We start from the raw sequence: 22523 nt of genomic DNA, 5'->3' as shown, positions 1-22523 counted from the left end.
AACACTGTTTCCATTGAGCTGCAGCATAAACACCAAGAGTATGGGCTTGGGGAGCTCTATCAGCAAACGCAAAGCGGTCGGTGCTTTGTCTGCTGCACACAGAAGTCTTTGGAAGTCCACAGTCCCCATCTGCCCCATCTCCCATTAACCGACAATGACGGCTTTGCAGTGCATGTCCAGTTACTCACTTATGTATTTAAATGCACCACCTGTAGTGAAAGAGGCAAGGCTGAATTCTAACACCGATGGAGAAGTTGTGTCAGCAGCAGTACCTGGTGCATGAGCGATGCAGAGGGAGAAGACAGTGCCTGTGGTCCTGGGTAAACCAAGGTATTTTACACAATAACCTGATACAAGAATCGTTGCTAAAAGCTGACCCACAAGTGAACTGAATCATGCAAATGATCATTCAGCCACCAAAACACCACCTAAAGGCTCGAGCAGCTCAATGGAAAGGGATGGCAGCTCCTTGGCTCCAGCCTCACACAGGCTGGTAGTAGTGAGCACTGGCCTCCTCCTGCCTAGCTCCACTAACCCAGTAGTAAGTAGTTGTATTTATCAAAGACCATTTGCTGCAAGTGATTAACGTTAATTTGATTTCCTGTGAGTCAATTTCCTTGAGATATGGTAAATAGGCTATTACCTGTTATTGACCTTTACTTCATTAAAAAGACTTAAAATTAGCATTTATATATATACGTCCTTCCAAAAAAGTTTGTTTAATAAAGAAAAATATTGTTCTAATCACATTATACTTGCTAGCCGAGGCTGTAGTTCCAAAGTTAATGGTAAATAAAGATGGTAATCAAGAGGGAATATGATGATGATTTTTAAACTCATCTAACAGACTGACCCCTTCCTTCACCTCCACTTGAATTCTTGCTCCTAGGTCTGACTTCAACTGAGCAGGAAGAAACTACGTCAGCGTTTGATCATGAAAGCAAAAAGTTTATTCATGTTTGAAACTACATATAACTACCACGAGGAAGACTTTTCAATCCAGGGTGTAATCCAGTTAGAAAGTAACACGAAACGGTTTAATACATTAGAATCACTGCCACAAATTATTTTCATGACTCAATCAGTTTCAGAATCGCATACAATACAAAAGAGAGAAAGAAAGGGCCCCCTGTTACACAGGGGGCAATATACAGTACTGAATACTGAAGTCTGTATGCATTACAATTAGTTGTTGGTTTTCTGTGTGGATTAGTAACAAGATGAAGAACATTCAAAATGTTTCTCAGTATTTACAACAGTTGCACTGGTTTGTGTTAAACCCCAGACCCCCATGTTCCCACTTTTCGCTTCTTTAAAAGTTGCCCAAGCAACCCTGATTCTTTTAAAAGATTACAATGTACATTACATTTCATGGGGAAACAAAGAGTTAATTACAAGATGCAAAAAAGATAAGAAAGAGACAAACTACAGCGTGAGTATCGTTCAGAGGTAGTAAGTGAGCACTCTAAGCTACAGAACATGTTGAAAGTCTATTGGTTTGTATGAGTTCGCATGAGGTAATAAAGCTGTGTTTGATTGGTGAGATGTATAAATACTCTTTTGCTACACTATGTACAACACTCCATATGATGGTGCTTTTTTTCCTTTGCCTTTTTCCTTTGTTTGCGGTGTGCTGCCAAGAAGAGGTACCAAGCCTTGGCAGGCGTGTGCAGCACCTAGCTCGTACTGTAAAACCCCGGGTCTTGGCTTTCACAGACATCAGCAGCAAGTGTCTTCATCTCCTAAGTACAACCTATGGCCGGTGTCGAAACACAGGGAGGAGACTCAGGGTCCGGGGTAGTTTTAGCAAGAAAAGATGTTCCTGGTTTCCAATCTAATTTGTAAGACAACAGATCACAACAAAAATGTGACGAATAAGGATTCTTAAACACAACCATTGTTAACCGAAATAACCGAACAGCTCTTTTTATTCCAACTCTATAAGAGATATGAAAAGAGGAAACACAATCAAAGTCTGCAATTCATTCCGACTTTCCATGGAAATATGCACAAAGTTAAATTTAGGTGAGGCGGTTCTTTGTGTCTGCTCTTGCTATTGAGGTTAAGCTTGTCCTGTACTTTTACCCTTAAGGCCAAGTAATTGGCAACTGTTAGACCAACATTGTTAAAACTGCTGATAATAAATTATGATAAAATAGTTACAGGGCTATAAACAATGCTAAATCTTGGCCTAATTGGATAAAGTGCTTTTTAACATTGTGTGTTTTAAGTATAAATACAAATGATTATGATACCTTTAAAAAACAGATTTACCAAGTTTTTCTAATAAGACAAGGTTTTACAGTAAAGCTGTAGGTGGTTGGCTACAAAAAAACTCTTTTCCTTTTTCTCCTGTGGCTCTGAATGCGCTAATCAAGGCATCTCAGCTCAGGGAAAAAGTGTTGCTAGGAGATTAGTTAGAGGTATCAGAGTGCACACTTCCCGGCCCTTCTGTAGGGGAAGTCACAGAAGATGGAGTAGTTGCGTCCTGCCAGCCTCCATTAGCCTGAAAAGGGAAAAACAATTCAATTGATACCATTACACGTATTAGTTGCCCCATACACTGAACATATCACACTGGCAAGCCTGGGCTTTGGGAGGAGATGCTCTGGGAAGATTTGCCTGCACTCCCTCTGGCTGCAGAATCTGGGTAAGGAAAAAGCGGCTGGCGTTAGGTGAGGGATGCTGGAGCTGGGATAAGGCAGAGCCTGCAGCGGGGAGGAAAGCTGAGAGACCAGCAGCCGTTTAGCCAGATGTTAGCTGCAATTAGGACTCTGGGATTTCTGCAAAGACCATCCACGCTTTGATGAAGAACATCCCTTCAGCCAACACTTCAGCTTGTCCCCTGAGAAGACAAGGCTGGGGCAATCTGTGTTTAACCCCCTTGCTTCCCGAAGTTAGGAACTGCCCTTCCCTGCCAGCAGAGCCCTCCACCTGCACACAAAGAGGCAGCAAAGGGTTGCTGGGGTCTGTTTTCCAATTATCTCTAAGCGCAGCCCGCGTTCCGGACGCCGCTCCGTGCCTCCGCACGCCGCCGGCCCCAGCCCTGCCTCAGCGCGAGCAGCGCTCAGGAACAAATTTGCCTTATGTCTCGGGCAATGGAGGCAATTGCTGAAATCAATGTCTGATCAGATTTCTGCCGTGGCAGACAGCTTGTCGCTCCATATTTTTATGTCAGTCAAGAAGAGGGAGGCGCGGGGCTCGTGAGTTGGGGGACGCTGAGTGGAAGTGACGGGGAGGCTTCTCCGCGCAGCCCGCGAGAACCCCGCGCTGCCGGCGCCCCCGGCCTTGGCAGGGATGCTTCCCGGCAGGGAAAGGTTAGCCTATGCTAATGCCTCCATGACGTGCTTCGTTACCAAACCCATCACTGGGCTGTGGGAACGCTGTGCTCTCCCCTGGAGGAAGGGGCAGAGGGAGCGATGGCAGAGTGTGGGACCTCACGCCTGCCTGGTGTCAACCCTCAAACCCCCGCACCCAACCTGGCTGGATTTAAGATCATCGTTCATCTATCATGACAAAAGAAACCGCTCCGTGGCTTCACCAGGAGGAGAAAGAAGGCTCAGCAGTAATTATCTCCTTTGCAGATGAAAACCAGCAAACAGAGGAGCTCTTATCCTGACAAACGCAAAGGTTTGGCTTGTCTTCAGTAAAATCAACAGCAACACCCAACCTGCAATCACATCAAGGCTGAAACCTCACCACCCGCTTTAAAACACTCAAGTGTGCAGATGCAGACTGAAAACGCACAAAATCCCACTCCAAATGCAGAGGCACCGCTGCTTTTTTGTATTTTAAAGATATGAGAATGTACTTAGAGAAAGAAAAACTCTTGTGCAGATAGGAGTCTGAAGATATTCCATCTGAAGTAAACATCATTCCTCTTTTATCCAAATTTATAAACAACAAATGTACAATATTTTTACTCAGCTTGGCAGCTGGAGGAGAGGTTGTCAGCAAGCATTCTTTTTTTCAAATAAATTAATCCTTACTCTGGTGGTTTGAGATTATGCACTGTATTATACAACAGCGCCTTATCAGGCCTCATCAGTGAAGATGGAATTCATGTCTGTAAAATGCTGCAGGCAATCACAGTTTCATATTTTATCATGTTGATAAGGATATCGCAAATTCTCTGAAGCATTTCAAAACACTTAAATGAAAAAGGAGAAATGCAACTAAAAGGCTTTTTATATGGTTTGTTGTGGGTTATTATGAGTTATTTATAAACCCAAAAAGAAAGATTTGACATTTCAAATGTAAAAGATTTGAGTATTTAATGGTACTTTTCTCCCTTTACAATTGAACATCTTCAATCACATTTTAAATCATTAATATTTACTCTCATGGCAAGTGGAAACCCAAAAAGGGGTAAAAACCTCACACTCCCTGTGGCTGCAGTGTCTCACACTGGGTGTCCCCGTTTTCCCTCTCTGTGGGTTCCCCATGATGCTCAGCACCCACACCTCAACCCACAGCGGGCTGTGAGACACAGGGACAGCCCCTGGCATGGGGGTGACAGTCACTAGACAGGGAATTCTCTACAGTAACCCTGGAGTCCATGAATATGAAGGAAAACAAATGAAAGTCACCTCTCAGGCAAATATGAAACATTAAAAAAACCCCATAAGGCGTTAATTGTTGAAGTTATAAATGAGAGAAACGAGCTGGAAATGAAGGATGAAGAGGATCCACCGTGGAGCCCCCACCACAGAGGCTGCTGCCGTGGGTGGTACTGCATCCCAGGCTTTTATGCCGACAGAAGAATGGATCTCTGCCTTTATTTATCCTGGCGCCTCGTGTGCAGGCCACGGGGTCCAGCCTGCGAGGGTCTGAGCACTGTCAGATCCCATCGGTTACAGCGAGAGGTAGGACATTTAGCACCTATCACCATCAAGCCCCTAATCCCTCAATTTACTAGCATCTGTTTGCCACACTTACTACTCTCCCATTTGGAATAACAAGGCCAAAAGTACTTCTCAAACACAGGAAAAACGTGCACCCTTGAAACAGCTAAAAGTGTATCAAAAGCACAGCGCTGGTGTGTGATTGCAGGCAATAACAAACATGAGTACAGAGTTATTTGGCCATCTCTGGGTGAAGAACAGGAGCCTGCTCTCCAAGGCTATTACTTTTTAACTCATAAGGCTGAAAATTATAAAAATTCCGATTACTTATAGTCACAGCCCCAGGAATTTCTCTCTTTTCGTGTTATCCAGACTTACAGCTGTATCAAGGGCTATTCTGTGGCCCATCCTCAAAGATGCAGTATTAAAAACACTATTACAAGAGTAATTAATACATGTATTAATGACTGCATTTACCTGACACTGTGCTTATGGCTCTCCAAACTATTGTTCCCCTGGGTACTCACATTTAAATTATGTGGACTGTACAGTGAATTTCCTCCCAAGCCATCATTGTATCCTCCCGTCTGATTGATAACATGACGCAGGGTATCCACCTTAAAGTAAGGGGAAACAGAATTCATCATTCCAAATCTATTAAAACATCATCACTTACAATAGGCAACATTTTGAATTATGTGAGCCAAAAGGGTTTAGCATCTTCTATGAAAGGCAAATTTATCAATCAGGGATGACTGGCAGAATTTCAACAAATCCTTGCATCTTAAAACCCATACATCTTGCTTCTCACACCAGCCAAACAACTTCCTCACAGCTCTGCGTCCTGTAGGTCCTTCTTAAGTGTCTGCAGCAAAGTGCTGTGCATATTGATATGTCTGTATGTGCTTGCATGTATGGGAAGAGATTATGGCATATGTACTGCATGTAAAACATGGAGCTAGCCCTGTCTGAAAGGACTGGAAAAGTGACTGAGAATGAGTTGTATCTGAACAGCTCAGTTAGATGTGTTCTGACATTTAAATAAGTAAATAAATAAATAAAAGTTTGTCCAATCAATGAAAGAAAGATGATTTTTAAAAAGGAAAAAAAAAAGGGGAGGAAAAAAAAAAGAAAGGAAAAAAGAAAGGAAATTCACTGGATTTACAGTGTCCATGGAAGTCAGACGCACCCAATCCCATTCCATGAGCTCAAGCCAGAGCCGAATGCATTCACAAAGCTTAAAATTTCAATCAGAAAAAAATCACTCTTTCCTCGATATTTGTGAAATTCAGTGCCGGGGTAAGAGCAGGTCACATTCAGAAATAAGCAGCCTCCACTCTGCAGCGAGGCACAGACCATTTAATAGAGCCAGAGTAAGGTGGAATTTTTAGCCCAAACCCTACCCTGCTAGAAAGGCCCTACTTTGGGGCATTTCTCCTACCTGTGACTGCACATTGGCTCCGACTTGGGACCCCTGGTAAGAATCCCCATTCAGACTCTGCATGTTCATGAACATGTCCCCAGAATTTGGGAGGTTAAAAGAACCAGAAGAACCTGGAAAGGAAAGAGTTAGGTAGCTGAATAACAGAGAGCTGCAAATATATAACCCCAGAGACCTGAGGGCAGGGGAAGGAGAAGAAGACAGGAGAGGAGAAGGAAAGGCAGCGCACAGCAGAGGGAAAGCTGCTGGCCGCAGTGCAGGGTGAGCACCGGCTGCCACCCGGGAGCTGGGAAAGCTGAAAGCCCTGTGCAACCCAGGTCAGCTTTTCCCTCTGGAAGAGCAGCCTGTACAACAACAGGTTTTCCTGTCGAGAGCTTTCCTCCAGTGGATTGCTCCATCGTGAGACGCTATCACCAAACACTCAGAGAAAAACTCCTTTTGGGTCTGTGCTTCATGTCTCCTTCACAAGGAAATGGCAAGTTCTAATTAGCCGATTTATTACCATCAGAGGAGAAACCTTTTCCTTACTTTTGTTTAAAAGGTTGTTTTTTTTTTCCCCATGGATCGTTATACTCTTTAAAAGTTGTCTACAACTGAGTCGCAGGAAAAGTTCACTGTAAATAGTGTCAAACACATCTGTGTTGTGTGGAAACCTCTGCCTCTGGAGCCCGAAAAAGTGACTTCCTCTTTACACACTCCCCCTCCTAATTTAATGCTTAGATTTGCACAATGTCAGCAACACACTAGCGAGGCAATTTTTAAACGCTGCAGAAGAACATGTGGTGGAGCAACTCCAAAATAAAAGCTGCATTGTTAGATTTCTATATATATATAAAATATCAACTCCATTTCAAGCAACCTGGAGTTTTAATTCTAATTAGTGCACACTAAAATAGTCCTCTGGTTTGTTCTTATCTTGACAATAAATTTAAAGGTTCTTACAAAAGCAGACTTTGGAGCTCTGCCTCATTTGATGTTATTTTCACTGAATGAGAAAAAGCTTAAAATATCTATAGAAACAAAGAAGCTGCCAGAAGCCTGAGCCAAGCAGACATTACCATTGCAGGAATTATGTGGGCCCTGCTCTGCTCCCTTGTGAGGCTGCAGGAGCTTCACCACTGAAGTCATTGAGACCACCTACAGCAGCGCTCAGCCCTTGTAATGGTCCAGCCTGGAGGTCCATGGGCTTGGCACCACAAGTAGGTCTGCTAAGGAGCTGCAGCCCGACCAGACTCCCTGGGATACCATCCTTTAGGGACTGCCCTTCAGGATGCTTTAATGCACAAGCCGGGTACGTACCAGAGTTTGGTGTGGTGGGGGAGTTTGTCTGGTTGTTCTGGACCGCCGCGGCCACGGCATGCGCTGCGGTCACAGCCGTCTTTGCCGCGTAGAGATTGGCTTCTTCCTGGAACTTCCCGATGTTCTTCTTGTACCTGATTCTCTTATTGCCAAACCAGTTGGACACCTGCATTGGAGAGAAATGGGAAGGGTGAAGGACACAAAGCGTTTGACCTGGCAAAGCTTGATCCCTTTGAGATGTCAGGTTTGGTCTAGCAACTACACATGTCCCAGCCCCTAAACCATATCTGCTGAGTACTCTGGTTAACTAAGCAGTAACCAAGGAGCAGTTTAATATTACTATGGAAATGAGTGTGATCTGGCTCTGCTTCTCTGTTGGCAAACTGATGCATGAAGGGTGACTCTTTGATGATGACACATATCCTGGAGCTTGCTGTAGCTTTAGTGCAGCATTGTCTCCCACTACTATGAGCCATTTGTCAACAAAAACAGTGCAAGACCCCAAAAGCTGCTCAAGGGGGACCAAGGTCCGGCTGAGTGAAGGCAAGCAGGTAGTGAGAGCAATTGTTCTTTATTTTTGGGCTGGAACAACCTTGGCAGCCCACTCACAGAACTGTGTTCAGTCGGCTGAAAATGAAAGGAATCATATAAATCAATAATGACCGAAAAGCCACTTTGTCATCTCCCTTTGAAGATACTGTACTGAAGCCAAGATGGCTCATGGGGCACCAACTATTCACCCACACAGAGGTCACGGCTGGAGCCTCTCAGAAAAGTTGGTACAATCTCTCTCACTGCCTTTGTTTAGCTTCAGCTGCTGTAACAGAGCTCCTAAATAGCAAACCCAGTTTATAACATGGACGACAGGCATGGCTAATGAGACAAAAAAAGCATCTGCGACACCACAGAGGTAAAGGGAAGGGGACCAGCAATAACACAAGTGGTAATCACCAGCCCCTGGGCGCGGTGTGAGGCCAGAGTTGGGGTCCTGTGCTCCCCCATGAGCCATGGAAGCTCTGCAGCACCTCTTCCATCCCATGCTCTACCACAGTGCCTGGCGAGGCACCCCGCTGCAGGCAGGATACAAATCCTGCTGTAGTTTATGTAGCACAGCTTTTGTTTAAACACAATTAATGAAAAGCCTCTAGCTTTTAACAGTAATACGTAAGGTACCTTATACATTCTATTCCCTAGGTAATACTCCACCGAATTCTATATATTGCACTTAATATTACCTTGTCAGTCAAAGAAGCAATAATACATTAATGAAACCTAGCAAATAATTATTGTGGACAATCAGATTATGCTTTATTAACAGTTTCATAATTGAGGAATCTCTGTACATCAACTGTATTGTCCATGGATGTGTGCAGACCCTTCTGTTTATGCACGCCCCTGGACCAATCAAACAACAGCCATCACTAATAAAGGTTTATTTAATTCTCACAGTAAAATTTTAATATCACCAGCAGCCTGGGGAAGCCTCAATGAGTGGATTTGCTTGACATCAGATCGTTTCCATTCTGCTAGTCCCAATACTTCTTAATCTTTAATATCAAGGCAATTAAAATTAATGGCCACTCATCCAGAGCCACTGTGGGCAGTGTTTCCTTGACATCAATTGTTTGATGGGATTACCTAGAGGTTAAACTAACAAGCAAGGTTTAATTGGAAGCAATGAGAGGAGCACCGATCGTACGTTATGTTTAACCCGCACACCACATCTAAATGAATACCCAGAAATGTTGAACTATTTGTGAGACCAAAGCGTGCACCCTGGGCAGGGGCAGAGCATGGCGTCCCAGGAAGCCACAGCACCCTCCAAGGGTTCTGCACTCACATCCCAGGTCCCTTCACCCCCCGGCCAAAGGACACTGCTCACATCAGTGAGAGGCTGCAGCAGAGCGTGCCATGGCCCGGGGATGCACAGGGCTCTGGCAGCAGCCAGGCGTGCACGGCCGACATGGGCGGCTGGATGTGTCCAGGATGGGAGCAGGTCACTGCTCAAGCAGTGCTGAGCAGGATTTAGGCTGGATTTGCCACTGTGGAATTCTTCCTGTGGGGCTGTGCTGATTGCTTGCAGCTTCCCCTGCCCGCACAGAGCACACCTCACCTTAACCAGGACCAGGATGCTGGTGCTGGGCTGCTCCCAGTCAGCACCAGGACTGGGAAGAGCCTCCCTGGCTCCTCACCCAGCCTGTGCTTACCCTAAAAATGAAAGTTGTCTCCATTGCAAGCTGCTTCACAACACATTTTTCATTAAAACAAACTATCTCTTCACATAAAAAAAACAACCAACATCTTTCTCCTCCTGATCATTGAAGGCCAATTAATTAATTGGGCTTAATTGTATATTACATTTCAAACAATACTGTTGCTCTTATTTATCATGTTAATTGCAATGTTAAATAAAAAGACAATAAATTATTACTGAAATCATCAAGATGCCTAATGTGGGATTTGGGATGGGGCAGGCCTGCTTCATGTCTGCTTTCATGGGATAAATCAGTGCTCGTTCTGCAGAAGATGCAGCTGACATGAGAGCATCACTGCTGAAATTAGTGGATTACACATTCATGGATCACATGGACATTTTTCCATTGTGTTTCCAAGCATCTGTAGCACAGTTTCTGTTCCACACGCAATCAAATGGCACAAAATAGAAAATTTTGAAAACCAATGTGTCACTATCATGGTTCATGTGCTAAACTGAAGAATTTTACCTCTAGGAACTATTTAATTAAACTTACATCTCTTTTAACTCTGCTTCCCATATGAAGTCAAGGGCTAAGAGCCTATATATCCACAGCTCTCCCTATCGAGCTGCTTACAGAAACAGACCCAGACTCCAAAGTAGCAGGGGCAGGAGGGGTGTTGAAAACCAGCTCCTGCATTCTTTATTTAAAAGAGCAGTAAATATATTTCCTTGTCAAGCACATCCTTCTTTTGTTTGAAGCAGTGAAAAATTTTATTGCTGTAATCCACTGACACGCTTTCAGCACTGACTATGCCCTCTCTATAGCCCATATGATAGACTGATAGTTGTTCATGACACCCTGAAAGAGGCTCATCTGCAAAAGTATAAACCATCAGCCTCGCAGCTATGGTAAGGGGAGAACAGATGATACAGTTTATCTCCCTCCAACACGTGCTGATCGGGTAGCTCTAAATTACAGCCGACGATGTTCTCCAGTAAGGACATTTTTTTTCTCCTAGAATTACCTTTTCCATACTCTTAAAAATGCAATTGTGCGAGGTGTTCATCCTAACAAATAGTTTGTCTTTATGTTTTTCTTGAAAAACCTTCTCTACATATTATTTTAAACACCGATATCAAAACTGAAGCCATCTATCTCCCATCTGCAACGAAATGATTCTAGGAGACAATTTTCTTTGCAGCTCGGTAAAGTGCTATGGCAGCAAGATTTCCAGTGAGCCGCTTCATCTGGGGGGAGGACAACCCAAAACCTCACTAATTAAGTGTTAGATGGAGAAAATGTTCTGCCATGACTCTGCCCCCAGCATTTACAAGGCACTGACAGTAGAAGGAAGAAACACTTTGGATCATCGCTAGGAGAGGCTACCGGGGAAGCCTGGCTCAGCCAGGAGAAGGACAAAGCCCCTTCATCAAACACCAACTCTATCATCCAGGAACTTGGAAAGCCATCTGTTAACTTTATGGTTCTTTTTCATCCCCCTTTTTCCAGCTCTTTTTGTACCTCCAGGGCATTTGTAGCAAGGGAGGTAAGCAGGGCATGGTGCCAGGCACAGTGATGGCTCAGGGACTCCTGGTCAAGCCTGGAAATGCATGTGCTCAGGGAATTTTCCTGGAAGCCCAGGGTGAGGTGTAGCTCAGTCACTCGCTTGGATGCCATTGCTTATCCCATGCGATGCTACTCCTGCCAGTATTGAAAAGACTGCTCAATTCACCCGATTTCTGGATTGCATCCTCTGACTTCTGCTGCCAACCACTACAGCAGTGTGCACTGGGCTATTTTACAGTGCTTGCTCAGAGCTTTTCTGCTACATGGCCTCAAAAATACATACATTTTTCAGTACAAAGAAAGACAACTCCAGCCCAGTTTGACCTCGTAAATACCAACCCCTCAGTCCCACTGTGCAGCCTTTGGAAATGCCTTTGAAAATCAAAGATTAGGATATCCACAGTGTTCACATTTTCTAGCTGTGACAGCAGATCTATCAGGAACTTAAGCAACCAGCTGATCACAGGCACTCCCTCTCTCACACACATGCTCCTCTCCCATCAGATGATGTATTGCCCCGTGTTCAGGCTTTCCTATCATCCAGAGGTTTTCCCAGCCTTTTATAAGTACCTTGCCAGAGCAAAGCACCAGCCATGGCCCCAGACCTGCACCTCTGGCAGATAGAGCCCAGGCTGTGTGCCCAGCACTGCCCTTGCTCCAGCCTGGAAAACATCACCCTGCAAAGCCTGGGATGCTACAGGGGACACAATGCAGCTACTCCCACTGCTCACACAGACTTCCTAATGGATTCAAGAAACAACTAATTCATGCTTATATCAAATATTAAAGAGACAAACCTATATTAATGTCACAGGCTTACTGCTGCGGCTACATTTTTGGACCATCTGCCTGCCTTTTATTTCATTTACAACACATACATTAAATCTTATCAAACAACCAATTAAGAAAGAAATCAGATCTATTAGCGCTAGAAGCAATCAGTTATGGCTTCTCAAATGTTCCATCTCATTTCCTTCAGTCACTTCAGCCTTATCTAGATCTAGCTTTTTATCTGTCCACTCTGTGGCATCACTAACTCCTTTCTCTGCCAGCCACAATTCACCGTCTGCTGGGTGAAATTTTGGACACCACTTACTGGAGGAATTGCTATAAACCATCTCATGCCAAGAGGACTGGAACCAGCAATATGATCTAGGGCTGCAGATAAAGGTGCCAGGAACTTGTGTGCTCTTGGGCTGCTTGGCTGGTCCCAGGCATCCACAGCAGCTGGGAATGAGTTGGATGCTGAATTTCATCCTAAAATATCCTGCCAATCACCACAGCCACTTGTAAATGGATTGGGAGAAGTGGTCTCTATCCCTTACCTTCACCTGGCACGGGCACAGGGGCTTCCACCCTACCTGAAGCATGGTACATGCTGCATACCAAGCAATGAGCAAGTAGAGAGCAAGGCACACATGTCACTGGCCTCTCATGTCAGAGGGCAGTTTTGCCAGGGTTTGTACTGAGGGTGCATCCAAAGTCAAGTAAGTAACATCAAATTCTGGGGGGCTGGGCAGCCTTTCACTCAAAAGTCTTCAATAAAATGCCTGAATTTTTCATGCATTCAGTGAAGACCTATAAAGTAAATCTCGATTCAGGTCTTAATTATAAAGTTAAAGGTTGCATTGCTAATAATGCCAATACTGCAGCCTGCAGTCATTAATAGTTAACACATTCGCCGCAGGCATTGTTCCTCTAAAGGACCTGAAATATTGATAAGTGGAGCTGATGGAGCTGGGAGGAGATGGCACACCGGCCCTCGCAATGGGCAATGGGGTGCTGGGAGAACTTGGGAGAGCTGGTGAGCTTTCTCTGCTACCCAAGTGCAACCTTTCCTGTACGAGCTGGTTTGCTATGGGAATAATCTGGGTTTCTATGAAATGTATAGGCCACAAAAAATGCAAAATGCTGCTCTGTTTTTTGAACTATCTGATGACTGAAAGTGAAGGAAAGCTCAATGGAGCACTGTCATGGGCCTGAACATAACTGCAAGACCCCCGTCCAGAGCTGCAAAGGTACCTTGGCAGCTGTAGCCAACGACAGTGCACATTCCAATTAGGGAGACACTGGTTTTCTCACATAAACTTCACAGTAACATCTGTTATATGTGATAAAAGGAGGAAATACATTTTTCCTAGAGAAACCACTGGTGTCACTTCAGTGTACTGAGAGGCTGAATTTCTGCCTGGCTTAGAAAAACAACTTCCAGCAATCAAAGAAATTCTGATCTATAGAGATAGATTATATGTTTGTCAATAAACTGGCCTTCCCCTGAAATAATGGGAAGTCGTAATGAATTCATAACAGACAGTAAGGCTCAGCAAGAATCTTACTGACTGTGCAGAGACAGCTGACTTGAAGTAGGGTGCTAACCTTACTGCCCTTTTAATTCTATCTTTGTACCCCCGCACAACCCCAGCCACCTGCAGGCACGCTGCCTTTCCTGCAGAGCTCAGTCACATTCCACCACCCTGCTGAACTTTATCATGGTCGACAATGCAAATTTGAAGGGATTACAACAGTGCGTCGGGCAGGGACCTGCTCCATATGGCACACCTCTGCTGGAAGCACATCCCAAGGTCTGGAGAGGGGAGGCAGCTTTGCAAGGGGAGCCAGGAGGTCAAAGCACTGCCTGGGATGCAGAGCACAGGGGCTGGGACCTGCTTACCTGCGATACCGTGATGCTGCATTTCTTTGCCAGCTCTTCTTTGGCTTCTTCACTGGGGTAGGGGTTACTGAGGTGGGAGTAGAAATACTCATTCAAGATTTCCGTGGCTTGTTTACTGAAGTTACGCCTTTTCCGTCTGAAAGGAGAAAAGAAAACCACAGCTGTTCTTCCAGACACAAACAGGTCTATGGCAGGGTCAGTTGAGTGGAAGCACCCCTCACATGCCCATGCCACGGCACACAGCAACACAACAGCACTGCCTCACTACCCTCAATCCCTTTGGGCCAGCCCTTCAAGGGTCTGGATGCTGCTTCTGGTTCATGCCACCCAGCTCCACGTGGATTTCACCCCACATTTGAGTGCTGTGGCAGGAAACACGATGAAGCAAGAGGCAAAGCAGGGTGCTGAGCTGGGCTGCCCACCTGCAGCACCTCCACAGCCCCACCTGAACCTCCACTGTTAAGACACTCCATGCTGACAGCAGCCTACGGAACCTCTTCCCATTAGCAGCAGGTCAGCCGGGGCTTCTGGGTGAGCACAGTGGAAAAGGACTGGGTGGCCTCACTGCCACCGTGTCCTCATGTAGCACTCGCTGAGCTAATTGGCTTCTGTGAGCAAGTGGCTTTCAGGGCTTTGTGAGGGAGACCCATCTGTACACCCTCCTGCCGAGGGCTGAGCAGGGCCCAGGCTCTCATGCTGCCAAGGACAGGTACCGAGGGGAGCAGTGCATCCCTTGGCATGCAGGCAGCCGATGCTGCACCCTCACCAACCAGGGTACCACAGCGGCATCAGTGCTGCTGCAGAGCTTTCCCTCCGAGCCGACATGGGCTGCTCTCCTTCTCCCCAGAACATCCCCTCGATAGCACCGGTTAAACATTTCCTTCAGAGCTCCCTTCCCCTCAGGGCTGGATGCAATCAAACTGCCTGTGCCGGAGGCCAGCAGGCAGCGGAGCGCAATCCCCAGCGCTCTCTTCCAGCAGTATCACAATGCTGCTAACTACACTGTATCCTGGAGCAGGCAGACTCTCTCCCTAGAGCTATGTTTATCTCATTACTGTGCTTCCGCTCATTTTGCCTTATTTACCTTCCTCCTTTTTAAAGAAATCACTTTAAAATGTGCATCTGCAAGCTTTACCTTTCGCAGTTACTGGAGCTCTCCATAGACGTTTCCTTCCAACTGTTTGTAATTACCCTAATTTGCCACACCTGCCAGTGACCTCCTTGTTAATAAAATTATTTTGCTCTTGTTTAGCTCCTCGCAGCTTTCAGGTGTGAAGCAGGAGCGAGCTGCTGAAGGGAGGCTCTGCATGGTGCCTGCTGCTCCTCCCTGCTCCGCCGGGCTCAGCGCCTGCTCTGCCAGGCTCTGCCAGCTGCCAGGGAAGCCCTATGGAAAGGCATGGGGATGGGGATCCATATCCCACCCCATCAGGGCTTTCAAACCAATGCGGCTGTGCCCATAGACCCCCTCCTAATCCCTTTCTGCCTGCTTCCTCGCAGCCTGTTTTGGAGGCTGGTGTGCTGTGTAGCAGCACAGGGTGTCCAAGGGTGCTGCCTTCTCCTGTGCCCCAGTCAGGCGACAGCTTGCTGGGAGCTGGGCCAGCAGATCTGGCTTTCGGAAGCATCATTGTCCTTCTTACTCGGGCGTGTGCAGCTGCTGACCCAGCATCAGCCACAGCTCGTGGGCACATCCCTCCCAGAGAACTTGGCTCTTCCATTATGGGGTCAGTGTTTTGCAAGGCTGGCCTTATGCTGCGAGACAGCGGCACCGGCAGCCAGTGAAAGAACTGCTGGGGTGACAAAAGAGCCCTGTGCACAAATGTGATGTGACCCCCAGATGAGCAGGGCAAACAAGCATCGGGTAAACAAGCCCAGTCTTTGCACTACAATATGCAGAAAAGACACTGCTGGTTATGAGAGCTCTGTGCAAGAACCCTCCTTTTCACTGCAGCTGCTCAGTGAAGGACAAGGGCCCAGAGTGTTTGCTGGGCCAGAGCAGCCTTTTCCAGCAGGTCCCTGCCCATGAGGGGACACAACTGCCCCCCCAGAAAGAGCCAGGGGCACTCGCCTCTGCCTTACCTGGCATCGAGGAACCTTGATCTTAAAATCATTACTGCTTCACAAGTACTTTGTTTGAGTTGCATCTGGATGGAGCTGAATTTTCGATGAATGATGCCCACCATCCTTTCAATCTCCTTGGGAGAAATGGGACGTGTCCGGCTCTGTTCTCTGAGAAGGTTCATCACATGTGTGGTAAATTCATTACATGCCTGCAAAGGAAGGAGAGGTTTAGAAATTGTTCTGTGCCATCCCACAAGGACACAACCTCAGAGCTGGCTGTTGGGGGGAAGGCAGTGATGGGGAAGGGGTTGGGGGACCTTCACATAGCCCTGTCCCCTCTGCCTGTGCACAGCTAGAGGAGCAGCTCACACACACTGTTAACGATACCCAGGACTGTCCTGCAGCAGCCAGGGGAGCTGAGAAACCACAGCACAGCTCTTTCCACACTTCTCCCTTTCAATATCCCCATGTTCCCAGACATGGGGAGAGGAGAGGTTGGGATCGTGGAGAGGAGAGGTTGGGATCTGTGCATGTAACGACTGCGGCAGGAGGAGGATGTGAGCGGGGACCAGCACACACTGAGCAGCCAAGGGAGCAAAACCTGGGAAGCGCTGTAACCCACTGAGCCCAGGCAGGGAGCAGGCAGGGTTAACACCCCACAGCCAGTGAGGACCTTTCCATGTGTGTCCCCTTAGAAGTGGGGTTCAGCAAAGCCGTGCCTGAGCCTGAAGGAGGGAAAGCACAAGGAGGAGCCATCAACAATCAGTCCCAGACTACACAGGTGAATGGACACAATGATATAAAGTTCTCCAGGCTGCAGCATCAACAGACACCACCCGATCCGAGCCTCCCCATGACCACACGGCTGTCACACTGGCATTCCAGCTTCCCCCACGCAGGCTGGGAGCTGCCACCAACTCTGCTGATTTATGTCTCTTATCTCTCTCAAACCCAACCCCAGGGCGGCTGTCTGCTGGGCAGAGCTGTATGGTGACCATGGGGCTCATCCCTTCCTGGGGCTGGCCTGGTACTGGAACACATTTTGGGCACAAGTCTACCCCTGTCACAAAGAGGAGAGGGGCTGGGGTCTGCCGGCAGCCAAGGCAAACTGCTCTGGACTTCCAGGACCCTCATCAGATGAAGGTGGATGTGTGCAAGGACCAGCCAGCTTAACACAGCACTGGGCTGCAGTCATGGCCAAGGCCACATGATTTCACTCTCATGCATCTAATGTAAAGGGTGATGAGCATGATGCTCAGCAACCACTACATCACATGGAAGAAGAATCTCATCCACGCCCCATACATTACATATCTGTTTAACTCTAGTTCCCCTTTTCTCTCTACATTGAGGGTGAAAAACATCTACATGATTCGTCTGACAACTCCATTTTTGGGGATTCTCCTGTGTTTCAATAGATGGTGTGAGGGAAAGAGTTAAAAGTGAAAAGTTTATGCATCTAAAAACTCATAATTTCCTATAACATTTGCTGAACGTCTCGCAACTTATTAAGTGAAGCCATCTATGAATGCAAATGCTGATTAGCAATTTGGCAATAGCCCAACATTCGCAGAATTCACATAGCTTTTCTTTAAACCAGTAGTTCATACATGATTAATTAGAACATCTCATTTATGTAGTGTGCACTTTAGCTCATTACTCTAAGTAAAATTCGTTAAGTATTTACATTTAGATAATTAAAATCTGGGTGCACCCTTAAGAAAGATGCATACACTTCAGGCAAAGTGATTTTTTTTTCTTTACACTACTGAAAGTAAATTACAGGCTAATTTACATCCTTGCAGCACCCGTTTGGAGGCAGCGCTCTGGTGAGGCTCGGCGAGCCTTGGTGCAGGCACCCACTGCCAGCTCAACACCGCTCTACGTCAGTCACTGCTCCACAACTTCCCCAAGCCGTTCTGAGCTCCAGGTTAAGGAGTTCAACACATTTCATCCCTGCTTCCTATCTGCATATTTTCTCTCTTTCTATTTGGACATCTCGGGCAGCAAAGCTCACAGAGGTGACCAGCCACCACTGGAGCACCAGTGCCTGCTCCTGCCGGCATCGCTGCACTGGGACCGCATCCTTCCTGCATGTCATCTATCAAGATGCCTGGACAACCTTAGCATGCAAAAGCTTGGGTTCAGCCATCTGACCAGCAGCCAAAGCACCAGCTCTGGCTCACTGGTAAATGATGTGCAGAGGTAAGGTAATGTAAGCACAGAAACACAGCAACCCCCTCACTGAGACAGGAGAGCAGTGACCATCCCCAAAATACACCTAGAATCCAAAGAACATCTCAGGCACACAGCTTGCCATGTGGTCCCTCATTTGAAGATCCAGGGAATTCATTTTTAAAGTACAATAAAAATGGCAACTGTTGTATTAAAAATACTTTCAGATATGTCTTTTCTAGGAGAAATATTTTTCCATGAATATAGTATCCAAAATTAGATGCTTCAAAGCTAAAATTAGTTTCTTGCCTTCAAGAAGCACAAATCTTTCCCTGAATTTACTTGAATTGCTTGATGAGACTTCCCTTGGTTACAGCTACTTAGAGAGCCTGGGTTTAAGGTATCTTCACCAGCACCTCCCATCTGCAGAGTCACTTCAGTGCAGCAGAGTGGAAGCAAGCTCAGAAGACTCTGATGCTTTGTCTTGTTTTCTCTTGTTTATTTATAGCGTCCGAGCTACTCGATCCCTTTTTCAGTTCTATTTTTCAGACCTCTGCTTGGCGCCCGAGACATTATTAATAATGTCAGGTTATAAGTGATGGCCTTGTTAACCTGCTCAGAAACCTTGTAGGAGCGGGGATGCTCCTGCTAAGCCTTAATGCTTCATCAAGACTCCTCAGACAAGCACAAGAAAAAGAGAGGAAATGGCCCAAAATAGTCTCTGTGGGGCTGGTGGTGGCTTCCGAGCAGCCACACTTCACCCCAATTTGGGGTGAATTCAGAAGACATTTGTGAACTCAAGAAGCAGGTTCCCAGCTGCTCCGGGAGACCTGGGACCCTTCCAGTACTTTTGCCTACAGCAAAAAATGTATTTCAGTGTAATTATAGAAGATAGCTTTCAATATGTCATCTCTATTATAGTAGCTGTAAATTATGGAAGGAGCTGCCTGTGTACGGCCATTTCTCGCGGCGCACGGCGAGGGGAGAGCTGTGTGATGGCGTGACACACTTTCCATTTCTCTTGCTCTCTCTTTTTTTTTTCTCCCTGAGTGCATTCCCTTAACTGGCAACAAATATCAGGATCAAACTCCACGGGAAAGCATCTCCAGGAAGCTGCTCTGATTCCTGCTGCAGTGGGACCACAGGGGAGGTGGCAGGAGCTGCTCCGGCACAAGGCGGGTGTCCCTGCGTGGGGCTGAGCTGCAGGAGGGCACCCACCTCTCCAGAACCTGCCATCTCTGGAGGCAAAGATGCAAAGTCCTGGCTGCCTCTTGGCTGTGTTGAGACAAACCGGCAGGAGACAGTTTGCTGCCACGCCAGGGAAATGATCATGTTTCTGTAGAGCAGATGTGGCTGGGTGTCAGGATCAACAGGGAATTGTACACGTTTCTGATCAGCTCCACTTCTCCCTCCTTCTTAGCAGCAGCACTTGAGCATCCTCCAAAGTTTCCCGTGGTGTGGACGGATGGCTGTGACATTTCAACCGAAACCTTTGTAAATGGAGCTACAGGGCTAAAAATGCTCCTGCTTCCCCCACATCATTAAACTTATTAGAGGCAAAGGACACTTGCCAGGAAACAGCTGCAAGCACCAACCTGCAGTTGCTTTGGCCCCAGATCTACCTGCAGCCTGTGTCCCTGTGGCTTTATCAGGCATGCTCCTGCTGGATGGTGCTCATTAATCCCCATCCCAGCGCTATGGGCTGCACACTGGGGCCCTGCAGCACAACGCCCAAGGGGCCATGCAGGATATTCAGGCTCCTTGGAAGGTGCGGGATGGAGGATTTGTGTGAGGGAGAAAAGGAGATTTGCACAAAGACCCTGTCTGTATTTGCTGTTATTTGTTCACTACTTGAACAACACTGTGAAAGAGGCAGCATAGATAAGGCAGTGCCCCTCGCACTTGAATCACATCACACCATGAGCCCCTGAACCACGCCACATCACCATCACCCGAACCACACTGTGCCACCACCACCTGAACCACATCAGCCCCATGCCAGCCCTATGCTACGCAGGCCACAATCCTGCATGGATTGTACCAGTGGGTGACATCACCTCAGTCCTCCTCCACATCCCACTGGTGCCCCATATCCACTCCCCAGCACCCCATCACTTCCATCCACTGCTTATGCTTGGTGGGCACCACTCAGCTGTGTCAGCATGGCCTGGCACCCACCATGCCTTTGTTTCTGGTGGTATAAAAAAACCTAAGCAAAGTAGCCAGGGACCTTCCAGAGGGTCCTCACAAGACAAAAGGGAAACTCTAAAACAAGGAGTTATTGAGGCAGGCAGGCAGGCAGGCCCCGCTACCCACTGGGGATGCAGAAGGGGAAGGATGCAGAGGCAGAGCACAGGGCTGGAAAGGAGCCAGGCATCTCAGTGCACTCTTCTCCTCACCCTTGTGTTTCCAAGTGGTTTTATCACTGCCTCTGTCTCTCTTCTGTAGTTTTGGTCTGCATAGCCCAACACTTCGCTGTGAAGGGCTTGGGGCAAGCACAGGACATCCCACGGCTTAGCTCAGGAAACCACCAGCTGATGAGGTTCGCTGAGCTGATTAGGCTCAGGGTTTACAAGCTTTATTAGGGCACCTCTGGGAGGGGAAAATGAAGACATCGGTTGAGGCTTGCAAGGGCTAGGGGTCTCGTGTCTTTCTTCCCTCCCATCTCCTTCAATGCTGTTGTTCATTGCAAAACCAGAAAAGAGCAGAGGCAGAGCACCCTCTCCCACGGATTACAGGGAAACTGGCACAGTGCAGCCTGCATCCTATGGGCAGGAGCCACACTGCATCCAGCAGCACATGGCAAACATTCCTGGTACTACCAGCATGGCAAATGCGGCAGGTCACCAGGTGCCAGCAGTGAACGTATGCCCACGGGTCTCTGCAGCACTCTCTTTACTCCAAACAAAGACACCAAGTGCCAGTCCACCTGAACTGGACCTCCCTATTCTATACCCATAGCAGCACCTCCCAAAGCCTCGGCCAGGCACTGTGCCAGCACCTCACTGCCTGCTCCCCTGCAATCTCCTTAGGAGCCCATGGGCTGAGATCACCAGCACTGCCCCTTGCCCTCCCTCCTGCACTCCCCAGCCTTGCAACACTTCATCACAGGGCACAGAAGCAGCACTGAGTGACAGACACTCTCCTCCTCTCTCCCTCTCAAAGGGGAGAAACACGGGTTTGGGTGTTGCTATTTGCAGTTACAAACAGAAAACACTCAGACATGCAAGACATGCATCCTGGTCCAGTGAGAGGCTCCTCAGAGCCAAATGGACTCCGAGCATGGCTCTTTAGGGGGGAAAGGGATGGGGAAAGGGGGTAGGGATGTGGTCTGGAGCGGGGCAGCGGCGGGCGCTCGCAAGCAGAGGTGTGGAGGAGAGCAGCGGCAGGTACATGTACAACTGAGAGGCTGATGTCTGACCTGTTCATATTTCTCCAGCTCTGTGTGATAGATTTGTCTGATCTGGGTCAATTTGGCTCTGTAATCTGAGTGTTCAATAGAGTTATCTGAAGACCCTCCAGAGGCTGCTGCGGCTGCAGCTGCTGCCGCCGATCCCCCACCTTTCTCCGGACCTGAGACTCCTTCTGCCAGAAGCATATTGTCTAGTCTCATTAGCTGGGGATCGGGAGGGTCTTCCTCCTGGGCTCCTCGGATGCTCAAACCTTGGGCAGAAAAGAGAGAACAAGAGAAAACACAGTCAGTATTTCTCACATCTGCTCGGCCGCTGCCCGCTCACTGCACGCCTGAGAGGAGCCCTCCTGCCCCATGGGGCCATGGGGACCAGCCCTGCCACGGCCCTGCCTCAATCCCTGTGGTGTACCCAGACGGTCACCCTGCACCGGGACAGCCCAGGCAGTTGCCATGGGGTGATGGCAGTGCCATAGGACACTTGGTTCTAACACACAGCAGGAACATCTTCCTGCAGCTTTTAAAGGACCCTGCACGAGTTTTAAGCACTTCACTGTAAGTCTAAAGGAGTAGTCACATGAGTACAGTATTCACATGAGGACAGAGACACACATCTTCCATTTCTTTTCCAAGACATAGCTACATCTATGCACATTCATTCATGCATGCTCATTATCCTATACATTATATCAGTTTGATGCAAGTGTGGTAAAAGTATGTGCATTATTTATTTGGAAGCAATTGATTTGCTTCTCATTTCCTTTCAAATGGATCTAAGCACCACGTTAGCCTTACGGAGACTCGTACCACTGGATTCCATTCTCCTATGAGGTCCAAAATGCCAGGGAAAAAACTGTCACTC

The 22523-nt window shown here is 47.3% G+C and overlaps 1 protein-coding gene across 7 annotated transcripts in view; it reads right to left on the bottom strand.

Moving 5' to 3' along the window:
* Window positions 1-927: 927 nt before the first annotated feature.
* Window positions 928-22523, bottom strand: part of PBX3 (PBX homeobox 3) — a 108010-nt gene continuing 86414 nt past the window's right edge. For 6 of the 7 annotated variants that reach the window (XM_061352627.1, XM_061352623.1, XM_061352625.1 and 3 more), the window contains 7 exons: window positions 21674-21915; window positions 16096-16286; window positions 14020-14155; window positions 7585-7750; window positions 6286-6398; window positions 5372-5461; window positions 928-2506 (listed from right to left, as the gene is read on the bottom strand). In XM_061352627.1, coding sequence (XP_061208611.1) covers window positions 2414-2506; window positions 5372-5461; window positions 6286-6398; window positions 7585-7750; window positions 14020-14155; window positions 16096-16286; window positions 21674-21915 — 1031 coding nt within the window. In that variant the 3' untranslated portion in view covers window positions 928-2413. The remainder of the gene's footprint in view (window positions 2507-5371; window positions 5462-6285; window positions 6399-7584; window positions 7751-14019; window positions 14156-16095; window positions 16287-21673; window positions 21916-22523) is intronic. The other variant, XM_061352629.1, reaches the window with a different exon arrangement.

The sequence above is a fragment of the Neopsephotus bourkii genome, unplaced genomic scaffold, assembly GCF_033783945.1.
Source record: "Neopsephotus bourkii isolate Nb327-2 ecotype Australia unplaced genomic scaffold, CSIRO-AGI_Nbou_v1 NB_659, whole genome shotgun sequence".
Taxonomy (NCBI): domain Eukaryota; kingdom Metazoa; phylum Chordata; class Aves; order Psittaciformes; family Psittacidae; genus Neopsephotus; species Neopsephotus bourkii.
The sequence above is the reverse complement of the archived record's forward strand: the minus strand, read 5'-3'. Positions and strand labels throughout refer to the sequence as shown.